The sequence below is a fragment of the Giraffa tippelskirchi genome, chromosome 11, assembly GCF_054371585.1.
Source record: "Giraffa tippelskirchi isolate mGirTip1 chromosome 11, T2T-mGirTip1v1.2.pri, whole genome shotgun sequence".
Lineage (NCBI taxonomy): Eukaryota > Metazoa > Chordata > Mammalia > Artiodactyla > Giraffidae > Giraffa > Giraffa tippelskirchi.
Window position 1 is genome coordinate 77,986,353 of NC_137285.1, and position 16,455 is coordinate 78,002,807.

General features: G+C 54.7%; 1 protein-coding gene and 1 long non-coding RNA gene across 2 annotated transcripts in view; one reads left to right on the plus strand and one right to left on the minus strand.

Moving 5' to 3' along the window:
* LOC145527776 (uncharacterized) overlaps positions 1-16,455 on the plus strand; it is a 681,763-nt gene that overhangs the window by 45,135 nt on the left and 620,173 nt on the right. Inside the window, exons 7-9 of the long non-coding RNA XR_014069857.1 lie at positions 671-782; positions 8,308-8,419; positions 15,939-16,050. This is a non-coding gene — a long non-coding RNA (uncharacterized LOC145527776). The remainder of the gene's footprint in view (positions 1-670; positions 783-8,307; positions 8,420-15,938; positions 16,051-16,455) is intronic.
* Positions 2,805-10,510, minus strand: LOC145527686 (uncharacterized). Its single transcript, XM_081545742.1, has 3 exons — positions 4,421-10,510; positions 3,709-4,021; positions 2,805-3,451 (listed from the first exon to the last, which is right to left on the minus strand). The coding sequence occupies exons 1-3, from the start codon at positions 4,829-4,831 to the stop codon at positions 2,829-2,831; spliced, it is 1,347 nt and encodes a 448-aa protein (XP_081401868.1). The 5' UTR covers positions 4,832-10,510; the 3' UTR covers positions 2,805-2,828.

Here is a 16,455-nt window from a genome sequence, read left to right on the forward strand (position 1 = left end):
AAAATTGCCCTGAATTCCATGGACGGAAGAGCCTGGCTGTGTAGAGTTCGTGAGTTGCCGTGAATCAGACACAACTGAGGACACAAAAATTCAATAGATTAAAACACTTTTTGGGGGTGGGGGGGAGTGAAAGAGGGTGATGTGGGTTTTTTTGTCTTATATAACAGCCAAGGGAAATCTAGTTTAAACCTAAATTCACATAGATGGGAAAGGTATATCTCTCCGTCACCCTATTTAAAAAAAAAAAACCTACTAAACTTTTCTGAAAGTTTATTTAGTAGCTTCCTTGAGCAGTTTACTGTGGAGCATTTTTTTTTTTTTTCTGTGACATTGGCCTCATTAAAAAGTACGGTTTGCCTTTACTGGATAATTTTGTTCATTGGTTTCTTAGGGAACCTTGGTAATATTTGAGTTTCCTGGGGAGTATGGTCACATGACCTGGCCCTGGCCAATCGGTGCGTTCCACCTCCCTGGCCACTGTGATTGGCTCCGGGCTGGGGCAGTGCCCAATCGGGGCCCAGGGCCGGGCCTCCCGTTGGAAGCCAGGGGAAGACGAGCTCTCGTCCTGCTGGGGTAGGGGAAGGGGTGGGGCCGGGGCAGGTCAGGCTCCAGCAGTGGGAGGGGCTTGAGGTCCGCCTGCGGCAGTTGGTGACGTTCCTGCTCCCCTCAGGGCAGAGCCGCCGGCCTGAGAATGAGGGCGCTGCTGAGCCCAGGGCCTGGGATGGCCCGTTGCTGCTGTGGTCCCAGAGCTCCACCCGAGACCTGAGGGAAGCCGTCTGCCCGTGAGTCCTCTCCCACTTGTCTGTCAGCTTGTTTGAAGCATGCTGGGTTTTCTGCCCAGCTGGCTAAGGGGAGTCCCTGGAAATGCAAGGGTGTGGGTTTTGGCAGACTTCAGGGAAGACATGCCAGATGAGCCTGGGAGACTCCAGGTTAATCTGGATTCAGGAGATATCTCTTCGGGCCAGCTAGTAATTGTAGGATAAGCCTAATGAGCCTTCAGAGGATGAAGAGAGTAACGTGCCAAGGTAGCAATCGATGTCCTCATTCGAGAGGATGAAGCTGGTGCTCAGAGAAGGGGGGAACTTGGCCACAGCAAGGAGGTGTGCACCCAGACAGGACCCCCCAGATCCGGCCATTGGAGCTCAGGGAGGCCACTGGTGTGGCTTGTCCCTGTGGCAGGGGCCGAGGCAGGCAGCCCACCCTGATTCCTGCGGGGGCCTGACTTGGGAAGTGCCATCTGGTAGCTTTGAGACTCACCAAACCAAATTGCACTGGAGAGAGGAGGGACACCTTCCTTCATCCACCCCCCACCCCCGCCGGATTCCCACATACCCTGACCCCTTTCTCTTGATTTCGGAGCCATTTCCAGAGTCCCGCTCATATGACCTCATTCGAAGTGCACTGTGGACGAGCTGCCATCTGCAGCTGCTACCACAGCAGCCAAGGGCTTTAGCTCCCGACTACCTCCCTTCCTTTGGAACTTGGGGGCCCTCTACTCCCCACTTGCACACCACAGACCTTTGCTGAGGATTGTGGGGACCCTCACTCAGTTTGCAGCACGTTGTAGCCATCCCTGTCCTCCCTTGAAACTCAGCTTGTGAGCTCCTTTGGAGCAGCGTGGCCCACCTGGCTGCAACGGAAGACACAGCTGACAGTGAAACAACAGCTTAGATCTGAGAGCCGGAAAGCTCTGTCAAAAGGGACCTCCCTCTTCACACCGTAGAGGCTGTAGGAGCCGCCAGGCTTTCGGAACCAGTGCTGGGGCCAAAATGACTCCACAGCTGTTTTCCTTCCTGGGGAGGGTTCTGGCTCGAGCGGGAATGGCTCAAGTCTCCTAAGGTTCTGAAAGCCCACTGTGTGCAGATTCACGGTACACAGAGAGGAAAAGGTGGAGTCCTACCCTGGAGGTGGTCACAGCTCACGGATGAGCCAGGCAGGCAGGCAGGCAGGGCATGAGAACACCTGAGCTGCCTTCATGAGTGAATGGTGTGGGGGCAGAGGAAGAGAAGCCGGTCTGCTCCCTCGTGTGGTGCCCAGGGCAGGTTGTCCCCAGAGGAAACCCTTACGACGGTGAGGACTATCACTGCTGTTTCCCAAGGGGTTCCGTCGGTGCGTGTCTTCCCCGGAGCGGTCAGGCCGTCTCTCAAGTACACTGGCCATGGGCATTGCCTCTCCTTGGAACTTCCCATGTGTTTCTCTTTTTTATGGAACAGTGATTTTCTAGAGTGGTTCTGGGCCACAAGGATGTTGGGTCATTTTCTAGCCTTCTGTCATGAAGAACGCTTTCCTGGGCATGGGGGTGGTTTGTTGTTCCAGCTCCCTTTCTTGGCTTCTTTTGGGAGCTGGTGCAACAAGAGGAGCTCAGCCTCTGCCTTCTGGCTGAGATGTCACCCTTCAAACAGCAATGCCTGCCTGGAGATAATGATGGCAGTTGCCAAAAGGGCTTCGTTTGGCACATGGTATCTTGAAAGGACGTACACCGTCCTTTCAGCTATCAAAGGCTAGTTCAAATGACATAAAAATGAGAACTCTCCAATGGAGTCTTACAGTAGGGGGAGAGTCCGAAAAACACTCCTTCAGTCATTTCACTGAGAGTCATTGATTGGGGACACCAAGAATATAGGAAGGAATGCAGAAAGAAAAGATGAAATTGTGTTCAGGATCGGGGGGAGGGATGAACAGGGCGTGCTTGCCTTGAATCCAGGCTTTGTTGGGGGGTGGGACATAAAGATCGAACGGGTCTGAAACTACAAAGTGGTGATGGTAACACAGTATCACCAGAGTTACACAACAGTGATCCCAGATTGCAACAATGATGAAAAAGTTTACTAATCCCAACTTAACCAACAAAAATACAGGAAACCATACAAAAAATAAAACATTACCAGAAAGGTGGAAACAAACCAAATGCAAAGCAGTTCAGGGGAAAGGAACTCCATGTCCCCTGGGGGCAGACCGAGTTGCCGGCATCCACGGTGAGCAGACAGGGATGAAGGCTGCAGAGCCGACCGCTCCCCTGGACGTGGTGTTTCCGGCAAGGGCTCTGTGTCTCTGTCCAGAGCGGGGGCTCTTTCTCCCTGCAGGGCTGGGTGAGTGATCGTGGGCATCTGGGTGTTGCGCGGGAGCCAGGGCAGGCTCTCCCTGCCGAGGCGGTGACTCCTCCTCTGCCTCGGGTTCTCTTGCCAAAGCCCGAGCAGGTAGAGGTGCACGTGGAGGTGGAGGTTCTCGCTGAGGGGGTGGGACATCAGTGCCTGGGGCTGGGGGTCCTGCAGGCACGGAGATCCGATCTGCCCGGTGTGCTGGCCAGTACCCAGCTGGCCTGGTGTCTCTGCGAGGGCAAGTCTCGGTTCTCCATCTGCCCTCGGTGGATCCCTGGGTCCTGCACCTGGAGCCACCACCTCTTTAGGGACAGGTCTGGGAAGTGGAGCCTGGTTCCAGTTGGAGGCCAGTGCTAGAGTTGGGGGAGAAGCAAAGTTTGCCCACAGGCCAGCCTTGGCATGTGCGTACCCCGGGACAGAAACCTTCCAAGAGGTTCCCAAAGAATACCCAGCGTCAGATGTCTTTTGGGACTGAAGTGTGCAAGATGGGGGGCGGGGGGTGTGAGGCCAGCGCTTGCTGCAGGCCCAGCAGCAGCTTTCGGGGACTCGTCCCTGTGTAGCTCAGCACCCCTCCCCACACACTCCCGTGCACCAGCCCCAGCGTCCTCACCTCTGTGCTCTGGCGTGCTGGGCTCCAGGTCCTCCTGGTGCCTCAGAGGCCGGGGTTCTCTGGACTCTGGGTCGGAGCCGGGTGTGCTGAGCTCCGTGGCAGCCTCAGACTGGGCCGCCGGCTGTATCCTGGGCGGTGTCTCGGCAGCAGGCCTTCCCCACCTCCGCGTCTCCCCCGGTGGGGCTGATGCCTCCGTGGGCACGCTGACCTGGAGCCTGCACTGGGCCTCACGGGCGGGCGGGTGGTGCTCCGACCCCTCCCTCTGGGAGCTGGATGGGGTGTCCCCGTCCTCGGCCTCATCACGTGGGAAGCTCTGCAACGACAGTGACCGTCAGCCAGCCATGCTGGGAGTTTTCCGAGCTGGGCCTGGCCAGTGGAGCCGCTGCTTCTGCCTGCTCGAACTTCTCTTCCCAGAAGGGTCAGAGACGTGTGTCTGCTCAGATCCCCACCCGGGAGGAAAGAGACCCATCTGAGGGTGTGAGGTCAGCCTGGGTGGCCGGCGCTGCCCACACTCTCCCCATCCCGCCCAGCCTGCTCTCCCCTGGGGTGTGGACACAACTTGTCCACAGGCTTCTGACCCCACATCCGCCTGGGCTTCCTTGAGGGGGACACAGCCCGAGAAACCCGCATCCCCACACACAGGCAAAGGACCCGGTGTTTCCGGGTGGCATGGGAGAGGTGGCCTGGCCCGGCCTGGGGCTCCCCGTGTTACCTTTCTGTTTCTCCGGGCAAAGGGCCAGAGGCCTCTCGGGGGTGTCCTGAGCCAACGTCGATAGGGTGCCCACGCACACTGCCTGTGAGCTCTCCTGAGGCCCCGGCCTCTGGGCAGGGGCAAACAGCAGAACATCTTGGCAGCAAGTGATCTGGCTGGGGGCTCCTCTCCGCTCTGGAGGCCTGGATACCCGGATTGCGGGTTCTGTTGGGTTCTGTTGCCGGCAGGTGACATCATTTCCTGGGGTTCGTGCTGAGGTCCCTTCCCCAAAACTTCCCAAGGGAATCTCTGGGTTTCTGACTGCTCGATCACCCCCCTTAGGCCATGTGCAGGCACAGTGACACCCACACGGCCCAGCCCACAGCCCTGGGGAGGCCTGGGTTCAGCCAGGGCCTGAGCTCCGAGGACCATGCTGCTCTCAGACCAGGCTCCTTCTTCTCATAAGTGGTGTGGCCCTTGACAACCATATGCCCCTCAGGGTTTCCCCAGTCTCTCCATCTGCAGAGTGGGGGTCATTCTCCCATCTGCTTCCTAGGCCTGTCGGCCTACGAGCAGCTCCATGCCTTTCCACCTGGGGCCGATATCACGTGGAGCTCGTGCGCTGAGACTTCAGAAAGAAAGATTCCATCCAGGGCTGACACAGCACAGAATGGGGCAGAACGAGGCCTGGATGCGCCGTGGTACCCAGGAAAAGGCACTCCCCCTCCTGACTGTTTTGAGACCCCGCATCCAAGTTGGAGGACCGAAAGGAAGACTCGAAGGTCTCCCTCTCTTATAGAAAAGAGTAGCCAACTTTCTGGTCCTCTGTTTCCATTGAGATTCTGTTGAAGTGTCCCAGCTCGGCTTCTGCGGGTGGCTGAGCTTCTACTGGCTCCCTGCGTTCTTGTCTTTTCCTCTCCAAACCTTCCGTCCTTTTCCCCCTTCTGGGGTGGAAGGGCGCTGTCATTGCTTCTACCTTCGAGACAGATTGAGGAAAAGTCTGGACCATCGACTCCTTTCCTCTCTTTGGTTCCGTGTCTCTCTCTGGCTGTGTCCCTCTCTTTTCCTTTCTCAATTCCGTCTGTGTCTTCCTCTTTCTCTCTCCTGTGTGGATGGATGGATGGATGCTAGGGATGCACATGTATATGATTAGATGAGGGTTATGTTTTAGGGATAGGTTAGAGGGAGAGAAAGGCTTTAGGTCAGAGTTGGTCATGGGGGAAGGGTCAAGGGTGGTGGTGGTGTTTCTTGGAATCTGAGTGCTGTGCATTCTTCGTCTCTTTCCATATGAACCCCTTCTCAGATACACCACTTGCAAGGAGTCTCTCGTGTTCCGTTTCCTATCTTTTGCATTTGTGAATGCTTAGCTTCTCTGTTGTGAAGAGGTTCCATTGGATGGAAACCCAGTGGTGTACTTCGTTTACCTCTTTCCCTTACTTGAAGAGACCCATTTCGACCTCCGCCCAGCAAATGGCAAGGAGACTCTGATGTTAAGGAGCCTTTGACCTACGCTTCTTTCTAGCTATCTCATGACATCAGTCTTTAGGGTGAGGTTTTTCCCCGATATTGAGGTGGTATGAGATCAAAACCAATAGCGTTCTTCAGATGTAGCTGTCTGGTTTTCCCATGGACATTGATTGAAGAGGCTTTCCTGTTCCCATTTGGATATTCTCCCCGTCTGTGTCAGAGATGAGTTGACCATGGATGCTGGGGTTTGTTTCTGGACCCTCAACTTTATTCCATCGATCTGGATCTGTGTGTGTTGTTGTATTCCCAATAGCATACTGTCCTGCTGCTGCTGCTGCTGCGGCTAAGTCACTTCAGTCGTGTCTGACTCTGCATGACCCCATGGCCTGCAGCCTACCAGGCTCCTCCGTCCAGGACATTTTCCAGGCAAGAGTACTGGAGTGGGTCGCCATTGCCTTCTCCGATACTCTCCTGAGGATCCTAGTTTGGTCGTCTAATTTCCTTTCACACAACCTTGGATGTCCGTATCGGGGCTTTTTCGTCGGATTGTATTGACAATGTAGGCTCCTTTCTGTTTCCGTACCCCCTTTGCAATTCTTTGTTCGGTGCGAAAATGCATTGGCATTTTGGGAGGAATAGCATGGAAGCTGTGGATTGCCATGTGGGGCTGTGACATGATTTTCCCAATAGGAATTCTTTCAAGCCCTGAGCACAGCTTCTCTTTCCAGTGATTGGTGTGGGCTTGATCTTCCTCCTTCCATCTCTCGCCGTTTTGTGAGAACAGGTCCATCCTTCCCTTCTGGGGTAGATGGACTCGTGGGTATCACTTCAGTGAATGGCATTGTCAGTGGGGGTGATAATTCCCTTCTCATTGGAAGACTTTGCTGTGAGTATTAGAAATGCAAGTGACTTCTCTTCCCCTTCCTCCCTGTCCATGTCTCAGAGCCACCGGGAAACAGAGGCCTCATCCACGGTCACACAGGCCTGAGGGGGTGCAACTAGACTGTTGTTTCTTCAGGCCCTCAGTGCTGGACATCATCCGGGATACTCTGTGTGTGTCTTCCTCCGTCTGGTGTCCCTTCAGACCTTTCCCTAGTTTTCACAGGCTTGTTGTGTTGGCGTTCTTTGTCTGTTTGGAGACACATCCTTGATAAGCTTTGTGTTTCCACTCATTCGTCTCGCGATGTATGACCTGTCTTTTGCTTTTGTCATGAGGTCTTTCCCACAGTAGATATCTTTGATTTTGCAAAGTCCACTGTATTCTCTGGGTTTTTTTTGTGGACTGCCTTTTAGTTTTGTGTGTGAAGACTCAAAGCACGTGTCCGGTTTCTGCTCATTGTTCTTCTAGATTTGTGACAAGTTTTCATGGAAAGTTTGTCTAGGGATAACTGGAATTGAACTCGGTGTAAGGTGTCAAGTCTCCATCTCCATTCATGTCATCCCCTGCAGTTTCCAATTCCCTGTTCCTGAGTGGCTTTGGAGACCTTGTGGGAAGGTTGGTTGCTTTGGAGTTTGCATTTCCACCTTGATTCGATTCACACTGTTCTGCCCTCAGGGACACTGTCAAGGGGGAGTGAGGAGCAGCCTGCACTTCCAGCAGTGACCACACGGTGGGGCGAGTGCTGCTCTCCCCTCTGGGAGCCCCAGGCCACAGGCATCCCAGTGAGGAGCCAGCTCTGTGCTCAGCTGAAAGGAGTTAGTTAGTCTCTCAGGAGCCTCTGAGCCCTTGGCTTTGGATCACCCAGGGTGGGCATTTACTGGGACAGAAAAAATTGCCCTGAATTCCATGGACGGAAGAGCCTGGCTGTGTAGAGTTCGTGAGTTGCCGTGAATCAGACACAACTGAGGACACAAAAATTCAATAGATTAAAACACTTTTTGGGGGTGGGGGGTAGTGAAAGAGGGTGATGTGGGTTTTTTTGTCTTATATAACAGCCAAGGGAAATCTAGTTTAAACCTAAATTCACATAGATGGGAAAGGTATATCTCTCCGTCACCCTATTTAAAAAAAAAAAAAACCTACTAAACTTTTCTGAAAGTTTATTTAGTAGCTTCCTTGAGCAGTTTACTGTGGAGCATTTTTTTTTTTTTTTCTGTGACATTGGCCTCATTAAAAAGTACGGTTTGCCTTTACTGGATAATTTTGTTCATTGGTTTCTTAGGGAACCTTGGTAATATTTGAGTTTCCTGGGGAGTATGGTCACATGACCTGGCCCTGGCCAATCGGTGCGTTCCACCTCCCTGGCCACTGTGATTGGCTCCGGGCTGGGGCAGTGCCCAATCAGGGCCCAGGGCCGGGCCTCCCGTTGGAAGCCAGGGGAAGACGAGCTCTCGTCCTGCTGGGGTAGGGGAAGGGGTGGGGCCGGGGTAGGTCAGGCTCCAGCAGTGGGAGGGGCTTGAGGTCCGCCTGCGGCAGTTGGTGACGTTCCTGCTCCCCTCAGGGCAGAGCCGCCGGCCTGAGAATGAGGGCGCTGCTGAGCCCAGGGGCTGGGATGGCCCGTTGCTGCTGTGGTCCCAGAGCTCCACCCGAGACCTGAGGGAAGCCGTCTGCCCGTGAGTCCTCTCCCACTTGTCTGTCAGCTTGCTTGAAGCATGCTGGGTTTTCTGCCCAGCTGGCTAAGGGGAGTCCCTGGAAATGCAAGGGTGTGGGTTTTGGCAGACTTCAGGGAAGACATGCCAGATGAGCCTGGGAGACTCCAGGTTAATCTGGATTCAGGAGATATCTCTTCGGGCCAGCTAGTAATTGTAGGATAAGCCTAATGAGCCTTCAGAGGATGAAGAGAGTAACGTGCCAAGGTAGCAATCGATGTCCTCATTCGAGAGGATGAAGCTGGTGCTCAGAGAAGGGGGGAACTTGGCCACAGCAAGGAGGTGTGCACCCAGACAGGACCCCCCAGATCCGGCCATTGGAGCTCAGGGAGGCCACTGGTGTGGCTTGTCCCTGTGGCAGGGGCCGAGGCAGGCAGCCCACCCTGATTCCTGCGGGGGCCTGACTTGGGAAGTGCCATCTGGTAGCTTTGAGACTCACCAAACCAAATTGCACTGGAGAGAGGAGGGACACCTTCCTTCATCCACCCCCCACCCCCGCCGGATTCCCACATACCCTGACCCCTTTCTCTTGATTTCGGAGCCATTTCCAGAGTCCCGCTCATATGACCTCATTCGAAGTGCACTGTGGACGAGCTGCCATCTGCAGCTGCTACCGCAGCAGCCAAGGGCTTTAACTCCCGACTACCTCCCTTCCTTTGGAACTTGGGGGCCCTCTACTCCCCACTTGCACACCACAGACCTTTGCTGAGGATTGTGGGGACCCTCACTCAGTTTGCAGCACGTTGTAGCCATCCCTGTCCTCCCTTGAAACTCAGCTTGTGAGCTCCTTTGGAGCAGCGTGGCCCACCTGGCTGCAACGGAAGACACAGCTGACAGTGAAACAACAGCTTAGATCTGAGAGCCGGAAAGCTCTGTCAAAAGGGACCTCCCTCTTCACACCGTAGAGGCTGTAGGAGCCGCCAGGCTTTCGGAACCAGTGCTGGGGCCAAAATGACTCCACAGCTGTTTTCCTTCCTGGGGAGGGTTCTGGCTCGAGCGGGAATGGCTCAAGTCTCCTAAGGTTCTGAAAGCCCACTGTGTGCAGATTCACGGTACACAGAGAGGAAAAGGTGGAGTCCTACCCTGGAGGTGGTCACAGCTCACGGATGAGCCAGGCAGGCAGGCAGGCAGGGCATGAGAACACCTGAGCTGCCTTCATGAGTGAATGGTGTGGGGGCAGAGGAAGAGAAGCCGGTCTGCTCCCTCGTGTGGTGCCCAGGGCAGGTTGTCCCCAGAGGAAACCCTTACGACGGTGAGGACTATCACTGCTGTTTCCCAAGGGGTTCCGTCGGTGCGTGTCTTCCCCGGAGCGGTCAGGCCGTCTCTCAAGTACACTGGCCATGGGCATTGCCTCTCCTTGGAACTTCCCATGTGTTTCTCTTTTTTATGGAACAGTGATTTTCTAGAGTGGTTCTGGGCCACAAGGATGTTGGGTCATTTTCTAGCCTTCTGTCATGAAGAACGCTTTCCTGGGCATGGGGGTGGTTTGTTGTTCCAGCTCCCTTTCTTGGCTTCTTTTGGGAGCTGGTGCAACAAGAGGAGCTCAGCCTCTGCCTTCTGGCTGAGATGTCACCCTTCAAACAGCAATGCCTGCCTGGAGATAATGATGGCAGTTGCCAAAAGGGCTTCGTTTGGCACATGGTATCTTGAAAGGACGTACACCGTCCTTTCAGCTATCAAAGGCTAGTTCAAATGACATAAAAATGAGAACTCTCCAATGGAGTCTTACAGTAGGTGGAGAGTCCGAAAAACACTCCTTCAGTCATTTCACTGAGAGTCATTGATTGGGGACACCAAGAATATAGGAAGGAATGCAGAAAGAAAAGATGAAATTGTGTTCAGGATCGGGGGGAGGGATGAACAGGACGTGCTTGCCTTGAATCCAGGCTTTGTTGGGGGGTGGGGCATAAAGATCGAACGGGTCTGAAACTACAAAGTGGTGATGGTAACACAGTATCACCAGAGTTACACAACAGTGATCCCAGATTGCAACAATGATGAAAAAGTTTACTAATCCCAACTTAAAAAACAAAAATACAGGAAACCATACAAAAAATAAAACATTACCAGAAAGGTGGAAAGAAACCAAATGCAAAGCAGTTCAGGGGAAAGGAACTCCATGTCCCCTGGGGGCAGACCGAGTTGCCGGCATCCACGGTGAGCAGACAGGGATGGAGGCTGCAGAGCCGACCGCTCCCCTGGACGTGGTGTTTCCGGCAAGGGCTCTGGGTCTCTGTCCAGAGCGGGGGCTCTTTCTCCCTGCAGGGCTGGGTGAGTGATCGTGGGCATCTGGGTGTTGCGCGGGAGCCAGGGCAGGCTCTCCCTGCCGAGACGGTGACTCCTCCTCTGCCTCGGGTTCTCTTGCCAAAGCCCGAGCAGGTAGAGGTGCACGTGGAGGTGGAGGTTCTCGCTGAGGGGGTGGGACATCAGTGCCTGGGGCTGGGGGTCCTGCAGGCACGGAGATCCGATCTGCCCGGTGTGCTGGCCAGTACCCAGCTGGCCTGGTGTCTCTGCGAGGGCAAGTCTCGGTTCTCCATCTGCCCTCGGTGGATCCCTGGGTCCTGCACCTGGAGCCACCACCTCTTTAGGGACAGGTCTGGGAAGTGGAGCCTGGTTCCAGTTGGAGGCCAGTGCTAGAGTTGGGGGAGAAGCAAAGTTTGCCCACAGGCCAGCCTTGGCATGTGCGTACCCCGGGACAGAAACCTTCCAAGAGGTTCCCAAAGAATACCCAGCGTCAGATGTCTTTTGGGACTGAAGTGTGCAAGATGGGGGGCGGGGGGTGTGAGGCCAGCGCTTGCTGCAGGCCCAGCAGCAGCTTTCGGGGACTCGTCCCTGTGTAGCTCAGCACCCCTCCCCACACACTCCCGTGCACCAGCCCCAGCGTCCTCACCTCTGTGCTCTGGCGTGCTGGGCTCCAGGTCCTCCTGGTGCCTCAGAGGCCGGGGTTCTCTGGACTCTGGGTCGGAGCCGGGTGTGCTGAGCTCCGTGGCAGCCTCAGACTGGGCCGCCGGCTGTATCCTGGGCGGTGTCTCGGCAGCAGGCCTTCCCCACCTCCGCGTCTCCCCCGGTGGGGCTGATGCCTCCGTGGGCACGCTGACCTGGAGCCTGCACTGGGCCTCACGGGCGGGCGGGTGGTGCTCCGACCCCTCCCTCTGGGAGCTGGATGGGGTGTCCCCGTCCTCGGCCTCATCACGTGGGAAGCTCTGCAACGACAGTGACCGTCAGCCAGCCATGCTGGGAGTTTTCCGAGCTGGGCCTGGCCAGTGGAGCCGCTGCTTCTGCCTGCTCGAACTTCTCTTCCCAGAAGGGTCAGAGACGTGTGTCTGCTCAGATCCCCACCCGGGAGGAAAGAGACCCATCTGAGGGTGTGAGGTCAGCCTGGGTGGCCGGCGCTGCCCACACTCTCCCCATCCCGCCCAGCCTGCTCTCCCCTGGGGTGTGGACACAACTTGTCCACAGGCTTCTGACCCCACATCCGCCTGGGCTTCCTTGAGGGGGACACAGCCCGAGAAACCCGCATCCCCACACACAGGCAAAGGACCCGGTGTTTCCGGGTGGCATGGGAGAGGTGGCCTGGCCCGGCCTGGGGCTCCCCGTGTTACCTTTCTGTTTCTCCGGGCAAAGGGCCAGAGGCCTCTCGGGGGTGTCCTGAGCCAACGTCGACAGGGTGCCCACGCACACTGCCTGTGAGCTCTCCTGAGGCCCCGGCCTCTGGGCAGGGGCAAACAGCAGAACATCTTGGCAGCAAGTGATCTGGCTGGGGGCTCCTCTCCGCTCTGGAGGCCTGGATACCCGGATTGCGGGTTCTGTTGGGTTCTGTTGCCGGCAGGTGACATCATTTCCTGGGGTTCGTGCTGAGGTCCCTTCCCCAAAACTTCCCAAGGGAATCTCTGGGTTTCTGACTGCTCGATCACCCCCCTTAGGCCATGTGCAGGCACAGTGACACCCACACGGCCCAGCCCACAGCCCTGGGGAGGCCTGGGTTCAGCCAGGGCCTGAGCTCCGAGGACCATGCTGCTCTCAGACCAGGCTCCTTCTTCTCATAAGTGGTGTGGCCCTTGACAACCATATGCCCCTCAGGGTTTCCCCAGTCTCTCCATCTGCAGAGTGGGGGTCATTCTCCCATCTGCTTCCTAGGCCTGTCGGCCTACGAGCAGCTCCATGCCTTTCCACCTGGGGCCGATATCACGTGGAGCTCGTGCGCTGAGACTTCAGAAAGAAAGATTCCATCCAGGGCTGACACAGCACAGAATGGGGCAGAACGAGGCCTGGATGCGCCGTGGTACCCAGGAAAAGGCACTCCCCCTCCTGACTGTTTTGAGACCCCGCATCCAAGTTGGAGGACCGAAAGGAAGACTCGAAGGTCTCCCTCTCTTATAGAAAAGAGTAGCCAACTTTCTGGTCCTCTGTTTCCATTGAGATTCTGTTGAAGTGTCCCAGCTCGGCTTCTGCGGGTGGCTGAGCTTCTACTGGCTCCCTGCGTTCTTGTCTTTTCCTCTCCAAACCTTCCGTCCTTTTCCCCCTTCTGGGGTGGAAGGGCGCTGTCATTGCTTCTACCTTCGAGACAGATTGAGGAAAAGTCTGGACCATCGACTCCTTTCCTCTCTTTGGTTCCGTGTCTCTCTCTGGCTGTGTCCCTCTCTTTTCCTTTCTCAATTCCGTCTGTGTCTTCCTCTTTCTCTCTCGTGTGTGGATGGATGGACGGATGCTAGGGATGCACATGTATATGATTAGATGAGGGTTATGTTTTAGGGATAGGTTAGAGGGAGAGAAAGGCTTTAGGTCAGAGTTGGTCATGGGGGAAGGGTCAAGGGTGGTGGTGGTGTTTCTTGGAATCTGAGTGCTGTGCATTCTTCGTCTCTTTCCATATGAACCCCTTCTCAGATACACCACTTGCAAGGAGTCTCTCGTGTTCCGTTTCCTATCTTTTGCATTTGTGAATGCTTAGCTTCTCTGTTGTGAAGAGGTTCCATTGGATGGAAACCCAGTGGTGTACTTCGTTTACCTCTTTCCCTTACTTGAAGAGACCCATTTCGACCTCCGCCCAGCAAATGGCAAGGAGACTCTGATGTTAAGGAGCCTTTGACCTACGCTTCTTTCTAGCTATCTCATGACATCAGTCTTTAGGGTGAGGTTTTTCCCCGATATTGAGGTGGTATGAGATCAAAACCAATAGCGTTCTTCAGATGTAGCTGTCTGGTTTTCCCATGGACATTGATTGAAGAGGCTTTCCTGTTCCCATTTGGATATTCTCCCCGTCTGTGTCAGAGATGAGTTGACCATGGATGCTGGGGTTTGTTTCTGGACCCTCAACTTTATTCCATCGATCTGGATCTGTGTGTGTTGTTGTATTCCCAATAGCATACTGTCCTGCTGCTGCTGCTGCTGCGGCTAAGTCACTTCAGTCGTGTCTGACTCTGCATGACCCCATGGCCTGCAGCCTACCAGGCTCCTCCGTCCAGGACATTTTCCAGGCAAGAGTACTGGAGTGGGTCGCCATTGCCTTCTCCGATACTCTCCTGAGGATCCTAGTTTGGTCGTCTAATTTCCTTTCACACAACCTTGGATGTCCGTATCGGGGCTTTTTCGTCGGATTGTATTGACAATGTAGGCTCCTTTCTGTTTCCGTACCCCCTTTGCAATTCTTTGTTCGGTGCGAAAATGCATTGGCATTTTGGGAGGAATAGCATGGAAGCTGTGGATTGCCATGTGGGGCTGTGACATGATTTTCCCAATAGGAATTCTTTCAAGCCCTGAGCACAGCTTCTCTTTCCAGTGATTGGTGTGGGCTTGATCTTCCTCCTTCCATCTCTCGCCGTTTTGTGAGAACAGGTCCATCCTTCCCTTCTGGGGTAGATGGACTCGTGGGTATCACTTCAGTGAATGGCATTGGCAGTGGGGGTGATAATTCCCTTCTCATTGGAAGACTTTGCTGTGAGTATTAGAAATGCAAGTGACTTCTCTTCCCCTTCCTCCCTGTCCATGTCTCAGAGCCACCGGGAAACAGAGGCCTCATCCACGGTCACACAGGCCTGAGGGGGTGCAACTAGACTGTTGTTTCTTCAGGCCCTCAGTGCTGGACATCATCCGGGATACTCTGTGTGTGTCTTCCTCCGTCTGGTGTCCCTTCAGACCTTTCCCTAGTTTTCACAGGCTTGTTGTGTTGGCGTTCTTTGTCTGTTTGGAGACACATCCTTGATAAGCTTTGTGTTTCCACTCATTCGTCTCGCGATGTATGACCTGTCTTTTGCTTTTGTCATGAGGTCTTTCCCACAGTAGATATCTTTGATTTTGCAAAGTCCACTGTATTCTCTGGGTTTTTTTTGTGGACTGCCTTTTAGTTTTGTGTGTGAAGACTCAAAGCACGTGTCCGGTTTCTGCTCATTGTTCTTCTAGATTTGTGACAAGTTTTCATGGAAAGTTTGTCTAGGGATAACTGGAAGTGAACTCGGTGTAAGGTGTCAAGTCTCCATCTCCATTCATGTCATCCCCTGCAGTTTCCAATTCCCTGTTCCTGAGTGGTTTTGGAGACCTTGTGGGAAGGTTGGTTGCATTGGAGTTTGCATTTCCACCTTGATTCGATTCACACTGTTCTGCCCTCAGGGACACTGTCAAGGGGGAGTGAGGAGCAGCCTGCACTTCCAGCAGTGACCACACGGTGGGGCGAGTGCTGCTCTCCCCTCTGGGAGCCCCAGGCCACAGGCATCCCAGTGAGGAGCCAGCTCTGTGCTCAGCTGAAAGGAGTTAGTTAGTCTCTCAGGAGCCTCTGAGCCCTTGCCTTTGGATCACCCAGGGTGGGCATTTACTGGGACAGAAAAAATTGCCCTGAATTCCATGGACGGAAGAGCCTGGCTGTGTAGAGTTCGTGAGTTGCCGTGAATCAGACACAACTGAGGACACAAAAATTCAATAGATTAAAACACTTTTTGGGGGTGGGGGGGAGTGAAAGAGGGTGATGTGGGTTTTTTTGTCTTATATAACAGCCAAGGGAAATCTAGTTTAAACCTAAATTCACATAGATGGGAAAGGTATATCTCTCCGTCACCCTATTTAAAAAAAAAAACCTACTAAACTTTTCTGAAAGTTTATTTAGTAGCTTCCTTGAGCAGTTTACTGTGGAGCATTTTTTTTTTTTCTGTGACATTGGCCTCATTAAAAAGTACGGTTTGCCTTTACTGGATAATTTTGTTCATTGGTTTCTTAGGGAACCTTGGTAATATTTGAGTTTCCTGGGGAGTATGGTCACATGACCTGGCCCTGGCCAATCGGTGCGTTCCACCTCCCTGGCCACTGTGATTGGCTCCGGGCTGGGGCAGTGCCCAATCGGGGCCCAGGGCCGGGCCTCCCGTTGGAAGCCAGGGGAAGACGAGCTCTCGTCCTGCTGGGGTAGGGGAAGGGGTGGGGCCGGGGCAGGTCAGGCTCCAGCAGTGGGAGGGGCTTGAGGTCCGCCTGCGGCAGTTGGTGACGTTCCTGCTCCCCTCAGGGCAGAGGCGCCGGCCTGAGAATGAGGGCGCTGCTGAGCCCAGGGGCTGGGATGGCCCGTTGCTGCTGTGGTCCCAGAGCTCCACCCGAGACCTGAGGGAAGCCGTCTGCCCGTGAGTCCTCTCCCACTTGTCTGTCAGCTTGTTTGAAGCATGCTGGGTTTTCTGCCCAGCTGGCTAAGGGGAGTCCCTGGAAATGCAAGGGTGTGGGTTTTGGCAGACTTCAGGGAAGACATGCCAGATGAGCCTGGGAGACTCCAGGTTAATCTGGATTCAGGAGATATCTCTTCGGGCCAGCTAGTAATTGTAGGATAAGCCTAATGAGCCTTCAGAGGATGAAGAGAGTAACGTGCCAAGGTAGCAATCGATGTCCTCATTCGAGAGGATGAAGCTGGTGCTCAGAGAAGGGGGGAACTTGGCCACAGCAAGGAGGTGTGCACCCAGACAGGACCCCCCAGATCCGGCCATTGGAGCTCAGGGAGGCCACTGGTGTGGCTTGTCCCTGTGGCAGGGGCCGAG